The following is a 22,427-nucleotide window of genomic DNA, read 5'->3' as shown; positions in this document are numbered from 1 at the left end:
GGCATTTGGCCTTCTGGGTCATAGGCATCAGTATATAGATAAGGGCCATCTTAGAGCCTTGCTTCTCAAATGCTAATATGCACTGAATCAATGGGCTGGGCCAGAACAGTTTTTAAATGAACTTTCTGATTTAGTTGGTATGAAAGAAAGTGAAAGTGTTAGTTGCTCCATCATGTCCCACTCTTTGAGACCCCATGGGGTGGGGCCTGAGAGTCTACATTTCTACAAGCTCTCAGGGGATTCCAGGATTACCAGCAACAGTAACATGATAACAAAGAGACTATAGGGTGTATGTGTGTGCTCAGCTGCTCATTCGTGTTTAATTCTCTGCAACCCCATGGACTGTGGACCACCAGGCTCCTCTGTGTATGGGATTCTCCAGACAAGAATACTGGAGTGGGTTGCCATTTCTTCCTACAGGGGATCTTCCTGACTTAGGGATTGAACCCCAGTCTCCTGCATAGGAAGGCAGGTTCTTTATCACCGTGTCACCTGGGAAATCCAAGAACTATATAAACAATCTTAAATACAGCTGATATTAATAAGACTGATAAGATGACACTGAGTTTCTGCTCCTGGTCCAAGTATGTTCTATAAGCACTGGAACTTTTGTCTTATTAAATCCACAAGGAAACTAAGGCTGAGAGTCAGAAAAACGTCAGACAAAATCGAAATCTGAGCCAGCCTGGCATGACTCCGAAGCTCAGACTCTCTCATGAAACTTATCAACAGTGATACTTGGTTTAGAGTTGATAACACATCCTCTCTAACCTTGGAATGATAAATAATCCATGCGCGTGTGTGTGTGTGTAACTCAATTCATTGCGTCTGACTCTTTGCAACCCTATGGGCTGTAGCCCACCAGGCTCCTCTGTCAATGCAATTCCCCAGGCAAGGCCTGATAAATATTCACCAAACCCATTTCAACAAGACTATGTCTAAAGATTTTGCAGTCATCTTCTGGCTGAAACCATCTGACTCTTCCAGGCTAAAGATGTTATTAACATCTAGAAGCTCCTGATCAACTTGAAGAATCTGAGGTAGGGTTTTAAATCCAACCAAGGAAGTCTGTGGGGAGGTTGTATCTTCTGTAGATAAGAAAAAATCCCACTTGCAAAATAGAAACAAGACATGGAGGAAGGAAACAGAGGAGAAATACTGAACCCTTAAGCTCAGATAGAGTAGCTGGCAAAGCATAGTTTCCGGAAACTTTCAGGCTTAGTTTTGTTCTCTAGCTTTGCTCAGTTTTTTTGGACCTCATCATTTAATAACCTTGAGCCTCCAGTTTTCATATCTGCCAAACAGGGACAAACCATCAATTTCATTGAGTACTGTCGTAAGGATTAAAATTACCACACGAAAGGGTTTGGCAAATAGTAGCTAATCAGTAAGTGATCTCAGTAATAATAATGGAAATAGTAATTACTACTATTTGGAATCTCAAAATATGATCCGTTGGTGACCTATTTTGCTCTCTTGGTTTTGCTTGTTTAACAAAGTAGTAGCAAATTGGTAACTACTATTCTATTTTGATTGGGGGCTTCCCTGGTGGCCCAAGGGTAAAGAATCTGCCTGCCAATGCAAGAGACATGGGTTCCATCCCTTCGTTGAGAAGATCCTCTGGAGAAGGAAATGGCAACCCACTCCAGAATCCTTGCCTGGAAAATCCCAGGGACAGTGGAGCCTGGTGGGCTACAGTCCATGAGGTCGCAAGGAATCTGACATGACTTAGCAATTAAATAACAAAAACATACTGTTTTGATTGACCAACAACATAATGCTAAATGTAACAGAATTAATAGAAAACATTTTAAGACTAGGCAGCAACTGCAAAACACTTGGTATCTCTTTCAATTTGCACATTTCATTTACCTATCTCACAGCCTCCTCCTGAAGATATTTTAGTGTGCAGTCTCTGCTCCTGAAGATATTTTAGAGTGCAATCTCTGCTTGGGGTTAAACACAAATTACAAATTGTGCTTTGGCTGGAAACAGTGGCATTTACAAGAGTCTGCAAAGGAGTTAGATGGGTTTTCTCCCTCCCTGCCTCTCATCTTCTGTGGTAAGAACCTCTAGTCTACCAGGCTTCTCTGCCCATGGGATTTTCCAGGCAAGAGTACTGGAGTGGGTTGCCATTTCCTTCTCCAGGGGATCTTCCTGACCCAGGGATCAAACCCAGGTCTCCTGCATTGCAGGCAGACGCTTTAACCTCTGAGCCACCAGGGACGTCTGTATTCTACGATGCTATAAGAGTCCAAAACACTCAAAAGCTCTCCCTCGTGCCCCCTTCTTATACTTGATTTCCTATTACAGGACTGGATTTTAGGAGGAACTGGGTGTACTCATGGGATGGTTGTAGAGATTCATCTTGAATTTCCTTCTTATCCCAGATTAGGTTTAAATCCTGACCTCTTTCTTTTGGTGAGAATAAAAAATACTTCAACTTTGAATCTCTCAAAGAGCACATGTAGGCTAAGTTGCTCAGTCGTATCTGACTCTTTGTGACCCAAAGGACTGTAGCCCACCAGGCTCCTCTGTTCATGGGATTTCCCAGGAAAGAATTCTGCAGTGGGTTGCCATGGCTTCCTCCAGGGGATCTTCCTGACCCAGGGATCGAACCCACATCTATGCCCCCCCCTTTACCACTAGCACCACCTGGGAAGCCCCTCTCAAAGAGGAATAAGGTATATAAACATGCCTCTCACACTACACACACACACACACACACACACACACATACACACACACACACAGAGGCTGACAACAAGCACACTATTTCACCTGGTGAAAATTGGTTTTGAAAATGACAGAGAAGTAATATAGTGGGTTTCAGTCTTTACAATACCGCATGTATCAATATATCAAACAAACACTAGAAACATACAAATAAACTCATATTTTTCTTCAGAGGAAGTATCAGTGATATTGGGGTGTTCTTGTTTTTCAAATGATACTGAGTTTAATACAATTATGAGTGTACATCGATTAACCTTTGCATCAGATTTAAATGTATAACCCATTAACTAATTTAATCTCTCTCAAAAAAAATAACAGCCATTGGCATTATTCTTTGAATAATCCTTGTTTAGTTTCCGTAATGGTATACAGCTTAATGAAAAACTCATTAGGATGTATCGTGCAGCATAATTAATTCTGGCTGATTCTTTTGGTGTTAATAGCTAATGCAGATGCTGGATTCCATTTTCCATTGGCTTTATTAATTTTTCATAAACCAATATTTTGACTGTAATGGGTTGTAACAGTTCCATAGAAGTTCTGGAATTGCATTAACTGTCATCAATGCAGTTAGTCTAAGTAGGGTTTTGCCATTTATGTGTCGATTCTTCAACACTACATTTTTTAAAAAGAAAAAGGGACAACTTCATTTTATGCTTAGAGAGTAAGTATATACATATAATTAACATAAAGTATATTAAACAATATTTGGCCAATTTGTCTCTATTTACATAACAACTTAATTGCCTGGGCTAATAACAGCAAACCATAAATTTTGAAGGGAACACTAAAAGTGGAAAGCAAAACAAAAAAAGTCTTAGAAACAAAATGGTTTATGACAGAACGGCAGCTCAAGCTAAAACTTAAAGAGAAAAATGAATCCATCTCATTTTTTAAAATCTCTGGTAATTTGCCTTCTTTCCTAAGAAAAGTTTTTAGATTAAAGCTAGGAGACATTCTATCAATGTAACAGCTTTGGTTATTGAACACCGTTTTGCTATCCTGGGGTCTGTCAAGAAGCCAGTTTCTGGGACTGGTGACCAGTCACCAATGTGTTCTTACATCTTTCAGTCTTTCACGATTAATCCACATATATTCCTCATGATTAGACTCCTATTTGTTTTGAATATAGATCTGGGTACTAACTCATCACTAAGTGTTCTTCTTTTTTTTTTATCAGAGCTTTCAATAGGTGTGTGTGTCTGTGTGTGTGTTAGTCACTCAGCTGTGTCTGACTCTTTGTGTCTCCATGGACTGTAGCCCGCCAGGCTCCTCTGTCCAAGGAATTCTCCAGGCAAGAAGACTGGAGTGCGTTGCCATGCCCTCCTCCAGGGAATCTTCCTGACCCAGGGATCGAACACAGGTCTCCTGCATTGCAGGCAGATTCTTTACTGTCTAAGCCATCAGGGAAGCCTTTGTCAACCCTCAGAAGATAAACCAGAATGCAGATTATGGTATTATCAAGTCTTTGGCAACTTTTCTCTAGAAGGTCCTCTCTGATCTTAGCCAATCCTTTGCAGCCTTTGGAGAAACCTGATTTTACCCCAGTAATTCCCATCTCAAATGAACATCAAGTGCTTGTATTATTTTTGTTTCTTTTTAGAATTTTCTCAATGGATTCTGAAGATAAAGGTTGAAAAACTCCTTTGCGTACTACCAAATTCCTTCTTACTCAGCCCTAAAATGCCTTTCTCTCTGCCTTCTTTCCTGGCAAACTCTTACTTATCCTTTCACAACTAATTTATGGCACCCCTTTTAAGGCAGAGAGCCTGGCTATTTTCCAGTCTTCCAGGAGGTACCATTATTTATTATCTGTGTGCACGCATGCTCAGTCGCTTCAGTCATGCCTGACTCTTTGCAACCCCATGGACTGTAGCCTGCCAGCTTCCTCTGTCCATGGGATTCTCCAGGCAAGAATATTGGAGTGGGTTGCCATGCCCTCCTCCAGGGGATCTTCCTGACCGAGGGATCAAACCCATGTCTCTTGTGTCTCCTGTATTGCAGGCAGATTCTTTACCACTGAGCCACTGGGAAGCCCATTATTTATTATACCTGAGTTTCAATATTGCTCTGCCAAATTCTGGAGGGAATCAATGTTACCCCAGGGCCCATCACAGTGCTTGGTGTTTCCTAGGTCCTCGATGCTGTTACTCTGATATAAAGATGAGTTAAGGGAAGCCAGTGGTATGTGTGAATTTATTCACAGCCTCTCTCTGTGGCCCTCCCTTGATGGACATCATGTAACTGAGTGACAGCCAGCTGACCTCATGGGCTCGTGCACTATTGCGTAATTGCTACCAAGTGCAGTGCTAAACAGAAATACAACGCCTCCCCGGGGAATAAGCTTGGTATTTATTTCTGCAGGGGGTCTTCCCGAGCTAGGGATCGAACCCAAGTCTCCTAAATTGTAGGCAAATTCTTAACTGTCTGAGCCACCAGGGGAAGCCCTGAAAAGGGTTACGCTCATAGGATATACAGATTCTTCACATACTAGTTCTGTGATTTAAATGAATGAGAGAAACTCTCCGTGAAACCTTGGTTTCATAATTTCTATAATGAAGACAAGGCTATAACATTTATATAAGAATGGGAGGAGAGACAGAATTTGGCACAGAGGAAGTGCCCAAAGTTGGCTTATGTTGCTGATGTTTCAAATTGCTGAGTATATTGATCAGGGCAGCCTAGAACTTTCCCTGTGAAATTTATCCAGAGCCACATACCTGAACCTCATCTTCCTCCCATGGGCTAAAGGTGGGGCATCTCCTACAAGGACCGTCTCGTCACTCCTCGCTTTGTGGGGAGCTCGCCTTGATGGCCTTTCCATGCAATAGAATGGGGACACGTTTATTTAGGAAATGCCGTTTGCACCACATAAGCAAGTTCTAATCCTATTTGAAGATCAAAAACGCCCACAGGGCTCCATCAAAGCTGAGCTGCAGTCCCTCTGTGGGACAGGGAAGGACGCAGATAAAAATTAAGGCCAAATGTGGGCTGGGCTGGGATGAAATCTGACAAGACAGATGCAGGGTGGAGAGGGGAGAAGCACAGTGAATTGCAGCTGAAAGGGGAGGCAAAGGTAAACAGATGTACAAGATAAACTCTTTGAAGTGGAACATTTCCAGGCTGAAAATCCTTTGCTTGGGGACTTCAATCTGGACTCTTCTGTTCCAGTTCACTGGAGTGCACTGCACTGGAATCGGGCAGATGTGTAAATTATACAAAATATCACCGAGCCAAAGGTCACTCTCTGCATGAGGAGCAGCTCCTCACCGCCATGGCTCTGAGGCCAGGCAGGGCTGGTCCTCCGGGTGGCTCCAAGGAAGTGTAGAGCCGTAGAGGGGGCATCCCTGGTGGCTCAGCGGTAAAGAATCCGCCTGCCAACGCAGGAGATGTGAGTTCAATCCCTGGGTCAGGAAGATCCCCTGGAGAAGGGAATGGCACCCCACTCCAGGATTCTTGCCTGGAGAATCCCACGGACAGAGGAGCCTGGCAGGCTACTGTCCACAAGCACAAAGAGTCGGACATAACTGAGCAACTAAGCACATACTCTTTCAGGATGCTAAGACCATTACCCAAAATGGGGCATGCTTGGTACCCAGTCTTTTGGTAGATTACCCCAAGCCCAACCCAAAGTCTAGGACTGTGACTAAATTTTTCAACAGCAACAAATGTCAGACTAACCCAGATTCTGGACAAATCTTACTTTTGTCAGAAGCTACTGTATCCAAATTTCAGGAAAGGAATTGGAAAGAAGTCCATCCAAAAGTGTGGCTAAAGGTCATTCGATTAGTTGTAATGGACTCAACAAAGTCAAGTGGGGGTAGAGGGGCAGCTGGCAGGGAGACCTACATCTAACCTTCTTCTGACCCAATTCTTAGATGAATCATGGTTCACAGTGGCCAAGAGCTCACAGAAAACCAATACCTTGGTTCAGGTAATCCAAGGTCAAATACAGCTGCCCTTTCGAGATGAGCAATCTCACAGCGCTCATCCATCCTCTTCATTTTTAACCTTTATATTGAGATCCCAATCCTCTTTCCCATCACCTAGCCTGGTATCAAGTCATGTGGCCCATGGCCAGGTTTGTGCTGACGTGGACACAATCAATCCAGGCGACTTCAGCGATCACACTAATCTCTTATATTTCTATCTTACCTTAGAGTCTGCGAAGTTCTCTTATACTCATTACTGTATCTGATCCTCCCTATAACCCCAGGATAACCTAGTTTTAAGACCTGGCCACTTTTCAAATGTGACTTGGCAGCCAACGTATGCCCTTCTTGGAGTACGTGACATTTTGTTTCACACCCCGCCCCCAAACCAGAAATATTTATTTTCAGAAGGAAGATCCACTCAGGACCTCCTTTCTTTCCCCTCTCCCCACCGCCAAATCCACTAATGATAACAGCGTCACTCAGACTATTGTTCATCATCTTCAAGGTCTCCAAGTTAATTGGCTCTGTATCTCTCTCCTTTTGATTTTCTGTGTTTCCAGTCATCAAAACCTAACCCTATCTTAGACCTGCAATGCATTGGAAGATCTTTTCCTTTCTCCATTGATCACGACTTGTGGAGTAATTTAACTCCGTTCCAATTTTCCTCTGCAGGCGGGGTGCTCCCCATCCACGGAAGTGAGTTATGCATGTTCAAGTGGTGCATCTTATGAATCTTGTTAAGCTCTGCTGCCTTATAGCCCCACTGATGGAATATTTAATCACAGAAATGAGTTGGCAGATATGATAAACAGTGTGTGTGAGCTCTGTAGCCATCTTACCAGCAACTAAGAAATGGATGAATTTGCCATTTGTCAGCACTGTGTCGACAACTGTGTATAGCCTTCTGTTATTTATTTTTATTTTGTTTCACTTATGTGTGAAGATTAAAAGTGCTTTCCATCAACAGTTTTGTTGGCTTGATATCATGATTATCCCTTAAGGATATAATTTAAAAAAGAATCTCTTGTCACAGTGACAGGGAAAGTGTTGAGGTCCCTGTTGAGTTCTCCTCTTAAAAATCTTATTTCTAATTACACTAAGTAACTTGAGAAATGCTGTTGGCAATGGGCTTCTCAGGTGGTGCTAATGGTAAAGACCCTTCCTGTCAATTCGTGAGACTCAGGTTTGATCCCTGAGTCAGGTAGATCCCCTGGAGGAGGGAATGGCAACCCACTCCAGGATTCTTGCCTGGAGAATCCCATGGACAGAGGAGCCTGGGGGCTACATCCCTAGGGTTTCATACAGTCAGACACGACTGAAATGACTTAGCATGAGCACACTGGCAACAGATATTTGCAGACAATCTACTTCTATTTAGTACCTTCAATTTCATTTTGACTCTAAAATGGGATGCTCATAGAAGCTGACTGGAGTCTTTGAAACTCACCTGGGCTTTTTTTTTTTCCTATTGACTTATCAATCATTTGCCATGAGAATACGCCTCAAGGAGTCTGAAGATCATTAGGCTTAGAAAAAAAATCATCAATGCTGCTGCTTAGTTTTATAGAAAAACACCCACTTGTCTTTGGAGGAGATTTATATACGTTCATAGAATATGCTGATTTAGGTATATCTGCTTCTGGAGACTGGTACTGGATAAGCATTTAAAAGAGTCCTTACAGGCATAACTTGATGAAGAGTTCAGAAAAACCACCCCCAGTGAAAGACCTTTCATAACAGGTTTCTAAATGGTTCCCCTGGAACGTGTGTGCGAGGGAGAGTGTGTGTCATAATTTATCAAAGCAAATTAATACTGTTCAGCTAGTAATTAAAGATCCTCATTAAGAGGTGTGACTGTTCTCCCCACCCCCACCCTGCATTAGCAATAAGAATGCACTCAGGGCGTCAAGAGGGTATAGAGGAAAATCAATAACCTGCCATTTTATAATTAAAGAGAAAATAAATGTTAGGGAAAAGTCCACTAAATTAGGAAAATTACCTTAAGGAGAAATTGAAAATATTGATTTTAATTTACAAAATATGTAGACTTTTCCTGCCCCATTCTGGGAGACAATTGGAGGCTGGGTTGTTAATTCTGTATAAGCTTCAGAAAATCAATGATTATACTATGGGGATATGGTGATCTTTGTCATTAATGCAAAAATCTTATATATAGAAATGACTAATAAAATAAGGCTGGTTCTCTATCTCAGGTAGATACAGTGCTGACCTGTGAAATACCCACAGCAAATCAATGACATGGTCTTCATTTCAGCTCTGGGGCACATTCAAAATTCCAAGATAAATCCTGACTATTTTTATAGTTGGGGAAATTTCAAATGCCCCCTAGATTCTTAGTCATGGGTATTTAAACGGATAACATAAGGCATTATACCTGGTTATGGAAATGAATACGTTCTACGGCTCTGTTTTGCATATATGCATTCCACACACACAGGTGCCTGAAATTTCAAATGGAAGCTAGCAGGATTCTCAGGGTTTATGGGTCTTCAAGTATTTCAAAAGAATTGTTCTGGAGTGTTGAGTTTGCAGCAACATTTTCCCAGATTTCTGAATATCATGAACTCTGGCAACCCACTCCAGTATTCTTGCCTGGAGAATCCCATGGACAGAGGAGCCTGGCGGGCTACAGTCCATGGGGTCACAAACAGTCAGACACGGCTGAACACCCGTGCATGCACACACGCACTGTCTACCTACACAGACAAACATACAGGCAAAAAGAGACAGCCTCTGGTTATGAAGGATGGCCCATATACCGGCCACACCAAACACAAATATTCAGATTTCTCAAGGAACATTTACTTATCTGTCCTTCCCTACCCCACTTTTTTTTTAGATTCAAGTTTACTGGAGCAGCCCATAGAAATAATTACCCAGTTGTCCAGGCTCCTGAAAACTTCCCCTGACACAACCAGTTAATACATCTAAATATGATGGTGGATTCCCTGGAGGAGGAAATGGCAACCCACTCCAGTATTGTTGCCTGGAGAATTCCATGGACAGAAGAGCCTGGCGGGCTACAGTCCATGGGGTTGCAAACAGCTGGACACAACTGAGCAACTGATCACAAGCAGCATGCATGGTGGTTGGAATAATCCCAAACGATCATTTCATTTTTCTCTTTAATTTGACTTATTTGGACAGAGTAGTAATGTGATCTACTATCAGAAGGCATGCTCAGTAAGAATGATGACTTGTAACATTCATAAAAAAGAAAGCAGAATAAGCTGGTTGCAAAGAACACAGGCTCTTAACTTCAATTCTAGCTGGCTTCTTACCAGCTGTGAAATCTTAATTCCATGATGCAAACCCTTTGGACTTTAGTTTCCACATTTGGGAAACTGCTGTGAAGATTCAAATACATTAATGTACGTAAAGCGCTTAAAACAGTGCCTGACCAAAAAATACTCAGTCAATAGTAACCCTTATAATAACTGATTCTTTCCCTGGAGTCCAATGACCTGACTTTTGAGGCTGGGCCCAGGGCTCCTTTCAATGGTTGCTCTAACGCTCTAAGAGTTATACAGATTCATTTATTCTTATACGTGTAAGTCATTCTGGATGGTTTCTTCTGAATTAACAACCTCTTAGACACACATACATGCAAAGAGGTTTGAAATCACTTGTAAGGCAGATATTTGGTGTGTTCCTGGTTGCATGAGCCAAAGGTGAACAGAAATTATATTGCATGGGGCTGAAAAAATGCACTTTCTTCTCTCTGATTCAATTCACACACTCATACTCTACCTCCTAGGAGAGTGTCAAGCTTCCTGTTCTTGATCTCATTATTTTGGGGGAGAAGACATATACATTGGCACACACACAGAGAAAATCTCCCACCTTTCTATTCTAGCAACTCCATCTCACCGGGCACCACCTGCAAATACACAGAAGCTGCTTTCCAACTTCCTCCTTGCCCTTTCAGGAGATTTCATTTCTTTTGAGCTTTGAACAACCCCAGAAATGTCTGTGCCCCCTGGCTTGGATACCCTAAGCTCTGAAGCACTAGGCCTCTCTCACACTGAGAAGAGAATCTTTTCGTCTAGTGGGTCACCCAGAATTCAGCAGAATCAGCTCTCCATTAACTTTCCCCTTATGCCAGAGAGGTGGGGCATTAACTGATTTATCTGTATTTCCCCAACATTTCTATGGTGCCGGTTATGCACCGATACTCTTCATATATCAACCCATGTAATTCTTATAAATACTTGTGAGTTTGTTACTACCACCATCTCCCACGGAACAGATGAAGATGCTGAGGCACAGAGAGGTTAAGCAACTTGCCTAGAGTCACACATCTGGTAAGCAGAGAAACCAGGATTCCATCCCAGGGTGCCTGAGAGTAACATCCATGTTCCTCACTCTGCTATGCGTCCTCTTGGGAAGTGGATCCCACCACATAATCATGGAAAGTCTCAAAGCTAGGTCCCTCCCCATCCCTCCCATAAAAGTCAGCACAACTATTTCACTATTAGAGTCCCTTGATGTATCCCAGGTTTGTAATAAAATTCACACATGAAGAACAACTCCAAACACTGTCTAAAATCTGGGACTCAGCTATCAGGTTGGGCCTTTCCAGATTTATCATCTTTTACAGTCAAGTTGGTTTTTGTGCTAGAGCAGCTATTGAGGTTTCCTATGCTCCTTTGTCATCCACTAAGGTCAGTGTTGACTTTCAGGAAAATGACTGATGTAGAGCATCGCAGAAGAGAGAAAGCAAGGGGAGTGGCTTACCATCAAGAGATTACAAAAGAGTGGATATAGACCAATGGGTCATTGATCTCTCCTTATTAAAAAACAAGGGCCACATTGAAGCAAGACTTCTTCTCAACCTCTACATGGCAAATCTACTAAGGTTGATTAGGTTGAACATTCCAGATGTTCAATGCAGCTTTGCTCATGAGCAGGAAAAATAACTGATAGAAGTTAACAGGCAAAGCCAAGCAAAAAAAAAAAAAAAAAAAAAAACAGTCTCAGCTGCTGTTGCTTCCAGGTTACTCTCTCCCCAAATTTGATGACCAAGTTTTCTGGGACAGAGGATTTGAGTGGTAGTTGGTGGGTGGCAAGGAAGGGATGAGGAGAAAGATATAGACCCTTGAAGGCAAAGCAGAGAGAAAGGGAACCACTACGGAACATTAATTCATGGAGAAAGAAGGAGAACTTAACTTTCCTAGTTTTCTAAATAATTCTCTTCGCAATTCCAACTCACTGCCACATGATTGGAATAATTAATCCAATTCTCTGCTTTGCCAAGGGGAAAAAAATGCAACTCCAAATGGAAAGGTATGGCTAAAAAACACATTCAGGCACATTGAAAGAAAACCTGCATGAACAGCCGTCCATTTGTTCAAAGGCTCTTGAACAAAATCTCAATGCTTTTTTTGAGGCAAAATCTACGTGAAACATCACAAGGGGCTGTGGCCCCATGCTTATATCATAATGTAACTTACATGATTCCCCTTTATTTTTTTTAAGATGTTCTGAACACTTTTGGTTTTGCCTTAAAAAAAATCATTCAGAACTTGGGAGGATAGGAATTTATTGGTTCAGATTATTTGATGAAACCCACTCTTTATGGGCAGGCAAAGCACATTTAGAAAAGACAAAGAAAACATCATGCAAAGAGGAACTCTTTACCTGCATAGAACTCAGGACTGTACACTGCACCCACAACTGGATTCAATTTCCAGCCTTAAAACAAATACACAAAAATGTTATCACATTTGATTCAACAACTCATATCATTGCAAGTTAACCACAAGACAAATGGGTTGGCGTATTTTTTTTGTGTGTGGATTTATGGCCTTTTTTGATTTTCTGCCTACACATGTTAATAGCATGGAAACTACTGACCAGCTACAGATGAACCTTTTGAAAAGGATATGGTAATTGATTCTGCCCCATATCCATATTTTCTAAAGCTTCTATAATAACTGAAATAGTCTGTTCTTCTTTCATGTATTGCTGCTAGATAATCCATCACATCTCTTTGTATTAAGTTTGCAAAATTTTGGAAGCTCACATAAAACGGAATTCTTTTAGAAACATTCTTCAGTTCAGTTCAGTTCAGTTCAGTTCAGTTCATGTTCAGTTCAGTTCAGTTCAGCTCAGTCATGTCTGACTCTTTGTGACCCCATGCACTGCAGCACGCCAGGCCTCCCTGTCCATTGCCAACCCCCCAGAGTTTACTCAAACTCACGTCCATTGAGTCAGTGATGCCATTCAACCATCTCATCCTCTGTCGTCCCCTTCCCCTCCTGCCTTCAATCTTTCCTAGCATCAGGGTATTTTTTTAATGAGTTAGCTCTTTGCATCAGGTGGCCAAAGGATTGGAGTTTCAGCTTCAGCATCAGTCCTTCCAATGAATATTCAGGACTGATTGCCTTTAGGATGGACTGGTTGGATCTCCTTGCAGTCCAAGGGACTCTCAAGAGTCTTCTCCAACACCACAATTCAAAAGCATCAATTCTTCCGTGCTCAGCTTTCTTCACAGTCCAACTCTCATATCCATACATGACCACTGGAAAAACCAAAGCTTTGACTAGACGGACCTTTATTGGCAAAGTAATGTCTCTACTTTTTAATATGCTGTCTAGGTTGGTCATAACTTTTCTTCCAAGGAGCAAGTGTCTATATTCTAACAATTGTCATTCCTAATTGTGACCCAGAGACCCTACAGAATTCCAAAGTGCTTTCTAAAACCCAAATAAAATGACATTTATTCACTACAGATTGTGTGGAATACATTTCAAATCAGTCAAGAACCATACAAATTCTTAGTCAATGCATGATATCTAAGAGAACTTTCAAATAACCTGTATATAGGATTAACAGAATTTTGTAATTTTCCAAATGTTCTGCATGGTGCATTTTCTGTAAAATAAATCCTGGCCCTTTAGAAACTTCTACTTCAGCAAACAGCAAACAAGATTATCTGCAAATCAGGAAGCTATCTGCACTACACACCCATCGCACACTATTCAGGGAACAAACTATGGGCTTCCCTGGTGGCTCAGTGCTAAAGAATCCGCCTGCAATGCAGGTGGCGCAGGGTCAGGCCCCGGGTTGGGAAGACCCCCTGGAGAAGGGAATGGCAGCCCGCTCCAGTGTTCTTGCCAGGGAAATACCATGGACGGAGGAGCCTGGCAGGCTACAGTCCATGGGTTCTCAAGACACGACTTGGTGATTAAACCACCAGCTCAAAAAATGATCATACTTCAGGGTTTGGTGATTAATTCCTGTTCCTTCTGGTATTCTGTGTGTGTGTGTGTGTGTGTGTGTGTGTGTGTGAAAGCACCTATTATAGAACTGCTGGAAGACAGAGAGGGACAGGTATGGGAAACCCTGTGTCCTCGGGCTGAAGGTTAAACACCAGAGGTCCTTTACTAAATGCTCCCGAGAAAAAGCAATGGTGAGAGCTGTGATATGAGAGAAGGTATTTCTGACAAGTACTCTCGGGGCTTTTTCTGGAAGGGAAAGGTGTGCCATCCCATTGCCTGGTACAAGTGATGCACCTATAAGAACAGCTGAGAGGTAGCCACAACCTACTGAGCCACTAAGGAAGCATGCGTGTGTGTGTGTGTGTGTGTTCAATCATGTCTGACTCTTTGTGACCCCACGGACTGTAGCCACTGAGGAAGACAGATAGAGAAAGTCCCCTACATATGAACAAGTTCCATTCTGAGAGCATGTGCGTAAGTCCAGTTTGTTCGTAAGTCCAACAAAGTTAGCTTAGGTACCCAACTGACACAACTGGCTATACAGGTTTATAATACTGTGCACACAAATAATATAAAAAACAAAAAATAAAGAAGACATTTTTAATTTTATACCTTGTAACAGTATCTTGAAAAGGACAGTAGTATAACGGCTGGCATCCAGGGGCTGGCATCAAAGGAACAGGCAAGAAGAGAAGGGAGCGGAGGTGGGAGGTAGCGGAGGTAGAACTGAAGGATCGTCAGCAACAGGAGATGAAGGGCGAGATGCAATTTCATTCATGCCAGACGCGGATGGAATGCGTGTATCATCTATCTGTCTGTCCATCCGCTCACCCATCCAAGTGTATCATTTCTATTATGTCTTTGCTTGATCAGTCAACCTATCAGCTCTTCTCAAAGCTGATGTCTTCTTGGCACGCCCCTTCATGGCGTTATCTATCTACCAATGGTCTACTGGTTTACTAAGTCTCCCTACAGAGAACTTTCAATCAATGTAAACATAAAAGAAACAAAACAATACTCTCCCTCCTCAGGAAATCCGCGCCATCTCACGTCACAAGCATTAATCGAGAGAGACAAATGGTTAGGTCTCTACAAGAAGCCAGCTAGGATCTGTGAGCAGCAAAATCCACTGAGACTGCGCAGGGGGCCCTGGGAACATGAGAAGAGGGTTTTCCCTTCTTCCCATCACTGGTCCTGTCTCTTATACAAGGCTACTATACACCCACTGGAGGAGAAACAAAGGCATTTCTGAACCACATCTCAGGCATGGAAACCTAGCTTCTCATTTCCCTCCTCCCTCTGAAGTGGATTTCTCACCAAGATATCCCCCTTCAGCAAATGGCATCTCTATCCGCTTTGTTTCTTGAAACAAAATTCTTGGTCAATAATGCCTTGATAATCCCTTAATCCTCACATATCCTGTACCATCCATTAAAAAATCCTATAGGTTAGACTTCGAACAGGTATTTCTTCTCTCTCTACATCCCTCTCTTACCAATGCCGTCATGCCAGCCTAGACATTTCTACTTCTTAGGTATATGGCAACAAACAAGTCCACGCAATCTAACCCAAGTCCATTTATTTGGTACCACTGTTCCTCTCCCTCCAATCTATGGTGATACTGGCCTTTTAAATCTTTTCAAAACAGCTAAAGATCCTTCTAGATCAATCTAGAGCATTCTGAATTGTACCCACTGCATGCTCTGCTTGGACACATCTGCCCAGTACTCAGAGTTTACCAGCTATGACAAACCCAGACTGCATAAAAAAGCAAAGGCATCCCTTTGCCAAAAAAGTTCCGTCCAGTCAAAGCTATGGTTTTTCCAGCAGTCATGTACATATGTGAGAGATGGACCATAAAGAAGGCTGAGCACCGAAGAAATGATGCCTTCGAAATGTGGTGCTAGAGAACTCTTGAGAGTCCCTTGGACTGTAAGATCAAACCAGTCAATCCTAAAGGAAATCAAGCTTGGATATTCATTGGAAGGACTGATGCTGTAGCTGAAGCTCCAATACTTTGGCTACTTGATGTGAAGAGCTGACTCATTGGAGAAGACCCTGATGCTGGGAAAAACTGAAGGCAAAAGAAGAAGGGTGTGACAGAGGATGAAATGATTGGATGGCATCACCAACTCAATGGATGAGTTTGTGCAAACTCTGGAAGATAACGAAGGGCAGGGAAGCCTGGCATGCTGCAGTCCATGGGTTGCAAAGAGTCAGACTCAACTGAGCAACTGAACAACAACATCTTCTCCAGGGCAGGCTGCCTAATGTCTCTCCCTTCTCCACTCTTCAGGCTTCCCTGATGCAATTCCCAGCTTTGTTTTCTGCAAAGCAGTTAACACCGCCTAGATTTCTCTTTTTTCTTTCTTCGCTTGCTCTTAATTGTTTCTATAACCACCCTCCCTCATTAAAATTGATGGTAAAGCGAGCGGGACTGACTGCTGTCTGAGGTGAATGCCCAACATATAAAACTGTGTGTTTGGCTCCATAAATATTTACTTAGTTTTGCTCTAAAGAAACTGAAAGAATAAAGAGCTTTTTTCTAATGGACTCATTCCTTTTTGGCTATGCTCTCCTTCCAACCATTGATGACCTGCTTCCTTATACACATCTACAAAAAAGGGGGGGCACCATTAGGGTGACTATCTTCAAGGGAAAGGCAATAAGAATCCAGCTCTTGAAAATCACCTCTGCTCAGACTTAACAGGGCTCTTGCAGGCTTATGTAAATGCATGCAAATCACATGCAAATGGTCTCCTAGTCCCTTCCACTCCTTCTAGTACCTGGAAGGGACACTTGGGATCACCCTGCTGGAGACAGGAGCCTGCACTGTCAGGAAGATGGACAAAATGATCCCAGTTTTAATTTCTAAGGCAGTGTGTGTTTGTCCCCAGGCCTTGCGAATTCAGAGATTTTGATCAAGGACATTAAACCGAACAATGAGGCTTACAGCAAACGGAGAATTGCTGATAAAAGCGCAGGGCCCCCAGCCTCCCAGAGCCCCCAATACAAGAAGGCAACTGAGCAGACACCAGCCACATGGGGGTCTCACTCCACATCAGACACAAGAGCTGTTTAGAGGGACCCCTCTGCAGCCCGGCTTCAAGGGGCTGCCTCCAAATCAGTGCTCCCCTCCTTAAATTCAGCTTCTTAAAGGTCATCTGCCAGCCTTCTGTAGAAAACACTGGCTGAGGTCCTTAGTGTTAACTATGGCTGTTCAGTTCAGTTCAGTTCAGTCGCTCAGTCATGTCCGACTCTTTGCGACCCCATGAATAGCAGCACACCAGGCCTCCCTGTCCATCACCAACTCCCGGAGTTCACTCAGACTCACGTCCATCGAGTCCGTGATGCCATCCAGCCACCTCATCCTCTGTCGTCCCCTCCTCCTCCTGCCCCCAATCCCTCCCAGCATCAGTGTCTTTTCTAATGAGTCAACTCTTCGCATGAGGTGGCCAAAGTACTGGAGTTTCAGCTTTAGCATCATTCCTTCCAAAGAAATCCCAGGGCTGATCTCCTTCAGAATGGACTGGTTGGATCTCCTTGCAGTCCAAGGGACTCTCAAGAGTCTTCTCCCACACCACAGTTCAAAAGCATCAATTCTTCGGCTATGGCTGTATTGGGTGTTAAGAGACAGGTCTGAATGTGCACACAAACAAATCAACACATGTCTTCTCCAGGGCTTTGCTGAGTTGAATTTCAAGGAAAACACATTCAAGAAAGCACCCTTAAATGCCCAACAGGGGTTTCCAAAACTGTCCCGAGGCTTTCTAAAGACGTGTACTGCAGATGCCAGGAATCTGGTATTTGAAATGCTGCAGAAGGCAATGCCCAAAATGAAAAGTCATTTGCACATTGCATCCGGTTCACTCAGTAACTTTTTCTTTTTTTGAAATACATGTTTATTGTCAACATTTAAATTTCATCTATGATACAAGATTTCTGCTTCTCTTCAAATATGAGCAGAAATGGCACCTTTAGGAATTCCCTACAGACCAATTTGCTGGGGTGACCAGGGACAACTCTCACTTAAGCCCCCAGTTTGTTCCCTGTTACATGCTTGGCTTGGGGGCCAAAAATCAGCCATCTTTTATGGTTACCCTGTGCTATTTTTTCCTTCTGCTGCTGCTGCTGCTGCTAAGTCGCTTCAGTCATGTCCAACTCTGTGCGACCTCATAGACGGCAGCCCACCAGGCTCCGCCGTCCCTGGGATTCTCCAGGCAAGAACACTGGAGTGGGTTGCCATTGCCTTCTCTGTTTTTTTCCTCCTAGAAGAGAACTGTATCGCTTTGCTCAGTATGAAAATGAAAGAGAGTCAAAAAGGCTGCAAATTTCTCAGACCTTCTCTGTTTATTTTGCCTGGCCAGCCTCTGTTGACATCCAAATATTTGATCCTTACACTAGTATATCTATCTGCTTACTATCATAGCGAGAAATGGAACAAGATGGCTATTTATTACTGAGATTATCATGACATTACATTTTTAGGGCACTTTGTGCCTGCCACTGTGTTGAGTATTTCATCTCCTGTGTGTGTATGTGCGCGCGCACGCACTTGTGAGCATTCGTGTGCGCTCCATCACTAAGTTGTGTCTGACTCTTTGTGACCCCATGGACTGTAGCCTGCCCGTCTCCTCTGTCCATTGAATTTTCCAGGCAAGAACACTGGAGTGGGTTGCCATTTCCTCCTTCAGGGGATCTTCCCTACCCCAAGGATTGAACACGAATCTCTTTCCGTCTCCTATGGAGACAGGTGCATTCTTTACCACTGAGCCACCAAGGAAGCTTCATCTCCCATAATAACCATAAACATCCTATATAGTCGGTCCCATTGTATCTACAGGTCCCACTTGAGAAAGCTCTTATGCAGAACATTTCAACAGCCCCGCTGCAGGTCAACAGTCCCTAAAAAACAGAGGTGATATAAAATCCACCTCTATATAGTCTCGGGTCTTTTTGTTCAGTCTTCACTCTTCTTGTGAACGCTGAGAAAATAAAAGAGCTACATCCAACACGCACGCTTCTCCAACACTGAAGACATTCCTGGGATTATGGTTCTCCACTTATTTTACAAAGCAAATATTTGATCTCCAATGAGCACAGTAAACCCTAACTCTTCTCTGAGGCTTGATGACCTCAGGAAAACCCAGCAATATGGAAGTAGCCCACTCAACTCTCTCTTGATGGAGCTTTCAGATTGGGAGGGTTTTCCAGACTCTTCTATGTCATTCCACAGTCTTTTAGAGGCAAGCTCAAAGGTCCTGGGGAAAGGGAATCTGCCTCCTCCACAGCATTATTAACTGTGCCCCTCTAGAGCAGAGAGTCCTAGCTAGGTGTCTTACCATGCTTAGGATCCTGTCTTACTCATCACTGGAAATCTTGCAGCTGCTTAACACTTTGTTGGATGATTGACTGATATCCGAAATGCATGCATGAAATGTGATGATGGCACTGATAATTAGATTCTTTTCCATTTGAAGATGACCTCAAAATCCGATGACTTGAGTAAATCCGTAATTTTGCTGAAGCCTGAGTTTGATGGTTTGTGAGGATGAATGAGGTAGCTAATGAATGAATCCCCCAAGTCACTTAATTTTCTCATTTCCATGTGGCTTCATTGATCCTCAGTTTTCTATTTTTCCCTCCAACTTTACTGAGGTATAATTGGTGTCTCCATTGAAAATGTACCATTGTGGATTTGCTATACATACACATTGTAAAATCTTTGCCATAATCAAGCTAACCAACATATCCATCATCTCACACAGCTACCACTTTCTGTTTCTTTCTTTTTTGTGTTGTGATAAAATTTTCTATTAACACAGTCATGCTTGTTAAGGATCTAAGTGAAAGTGAAAAGTGAAAGTGATGTCGCTCAGTCGTGTCCGACTCTTTGCGACCCCATGGACTGCAGCCTGCCAGGCTCCTCTGTCCATGGGATTTTCCAGGCAAGAATACTGGAGTGGGCTGCCATTTCCTTCTCCAGGGGATCTTCCCAACCCAGGGATCGAACCTGGGTCTCTCACCTTGTAGGCAGATGCTTTTACTGTCTGAGCCACCAGAGAAGTCCAAGGATCTAAGAGGGCCCCTATGTTTCCAGAATGTTGTATTGCATTTTATGGGAAATTTTATTTGTAGTGATGGCACTCATGAAGTAAGGATTGATAAAGTCTTGAGAATCCTTTACTTGAATAGTAAAATTCTTCATGATCTCCTCTACGATACCAACTGTCTTTACACAGTTAGAATTTTCTTTTTCTTTTTTTTAAAGTCAATTCTACTGTGACTATCCTTCCCCAGTTAGGTAACATACACAGTCAATGTAACAGGATAATCCCCTGAGTGTCCCCTTTCAGGTATACAGGTGAGAGACCCATGCGATTTATTTCCAGAAACTAAGAATGCAGGGTCCCCCGTAATGGAATAAGAGATATTTATGCCAACACATGGGCTTCCCAGGTGGCACCGTGGTAAAGAATCCACCTGCCAATGCCGGAGACAAAGGAGATGTGGGTGTGATCTCTGGGTTGGGAAGATCCCCTGGAGTAGGAAATGGCAACCTACCCCAGTATTCTTGCTTGGAGAATTCCCTGGACAGAGGAGCCTGGGGGGGCTACAGTTCATGAGGAGGCAAAGAGTCACGCCTAACTGAGCAAACAAGCACTTGCCAAGGTGGCAGGAGTTTGGGGCTGCACATTGAATAATCTTTTCATTCTTGTAGCCAGTTGCCTGAGTGCAGTCCTGCAAAATGACAGGTGAAAGTGATGCACTCTTAATACCCGGCATGGCCATAGGATTTTGTTCTGTCATAATAAAAGGAACAGATGTCATTAATTACTTCATCTCCACTAGCCTCAAATTTTACATCTTTACCACAGGAATAACTATGTCTTCTTTCTAAGACACTATGTGGACCCACTGCATTTAAAATGTTTAACATAATGCCATATAGTCAGTATTCCAGAAATGTTGACTATTCATTGTGGCTTGAACTGTGTCTCCAAGGACCACAGGTCCAGTTTTCAGCCACTGGGGATGACATTGATCAGTAACCTTCCCTTTAAAATATATATCCTTATATATGGCTTAAGGAATATTTGGCTTCCTTTGCCTTATTTTCTCACATCAGCAGCATACATGAACACCTATGCCTAGGCATGTGTGGTGCACACACACACACACACACACACAACTGCTACTTCATAATTAAAGAAAATGCCCCACAGTCAGATTGGTGGCATCGTGTACTAACTCTGGCAAGCTGCAGAGCTATCGTTTTTACCCAAGTAGAAAGACTCCCTGACACGCTAAATCAGAGGTTTGCTTCATTTCAGCACTGGGCATTCAAAGCCTGTTGCAGAATTTTTCTATACCATTTCAGGATTTGTCTTGGGTGGTTGAAAGCTGAAAAAATGGGTTAGCAGAATAAGTAATTCTTCCAGTCTTTCACCTTAGAGTGCTATCACATTGAGGGCATATTTTTGCTTAACAGTGCACCTTTAAAATATCAGAACAAACAAATTAATTAATAAAGAAGAAAAACAAAAACAAAACTACCAAATGATAGTAGTATTGTTTACAACAGGAAAAAAAAAGGTCAATCAGTGTGTAAGGTGGGAATGAATCCTTTGTATGGAATATTATGTAACCACTAGAAGGAATGGATGCAGTCTGTATGTATTTACAAAGAATTAAAGATTTTAAAATTAAAAAAATAAATACATTAAAAAAAATAATTAAAAAAAATTTTAAAAAAAGAACTCCATATTGATTTATAAAAGTCAATCAGAAATGATGTCTATACCATGACACCATTTATATAAAAACCATACACATGCCACTGTATTATATACTTATTACACATGTACACAAGAAAGTATAAAATAAAATATAGATAATAATCCGTAATAGTGGCACCTTCCGAGGGGCTAGGTGGGAAACCAACATGGCAGTGGTGTCATTCAAAATATATTTTAGCCTTGTCTTCCTCCCTTCCTTTCTCTCTCCCTCTTTCTCTTTTCATTTTCTAAATGTCTGTATTTTCATGTTTCATGTGTAATTAAAATGTAAAAATAAAAAATTCCATAAATTTTTCCTTAAGATTGTAATGAAATTGTTTTTTTTTTTTTTAATCCATAAAACAGAGGAAAAACACCTTCCATTCTCACAATGCAACTCAACCATAAACATTTTGGGGGTAATGCCTACCTTAATTTAAATCATGCTATTTACATATAATTTCTTTTATTTTAAAACTTTTCATTCATTACGAGCCCCTTTGTAGTCTTCATCCTACTCATTATAATGAGCATTGTATCCCAAGAAACTCTAACTTTAACTTATTATATTACCTTCTTTCTAACTTTGGTACAATTAAGCATGTGATTAGCATATGATATTTTCTCCTGCCCACCCCCCCATATATCTTAAGAGACATTTCTTCTGAGGATTAAAACATCGAAATGTGTGAATATTTTAATAATTTTTCATATTTTGTAAGTCCTTATTATGA

At 42.2% G+C, this 22,427-nt stretch overlaps 1 protein-coding gene across 7 annotated transcripts in view; it reads right to left on the bottom strand.

Annotated features, from left to right (window-relative positions):
* The window catches only part of RBFOX1 (RNA binding protein, fox-1 homolog 1), a 1,098,419-nt gene that overhangs the window by 100,055 nt on the left and 975,937 nt on the right, over positions 1-22,427 (bottom strand). For all 7 annotated transcript variants that reach the window (XM_018040930.1, XM_018040927.1, XM_018040928.1 and 4 more), the window contains one exon: positions 12,333-12,386. In XM_018040930.1, the coding sequence (XP_017896419.1) occupies positions 12,333-12,386 (54 nt within the window). The remainder of the gene's footprint in view (positions 1-12,332; positions 12,387-22,427) is intronic.

This window comes from Capra hircus, chromosome 25 (genome assembly GCF_001704415.2).
Source record: "Capra hircus breed San Clemente chromosome 25, ASM170441v1, whole genome shotgun sequence".
Classification (NCBI taxonomy): Eukaryota; Metazoa; Chordata; class Mammalia; order Artiodactyla; family Bovidae; genus Capra; species Capra hircus.
Note: the sequence above shows the minus strand (reverse complement) of the source record. Positions and strands in the feature narration are given on the sequence as shown.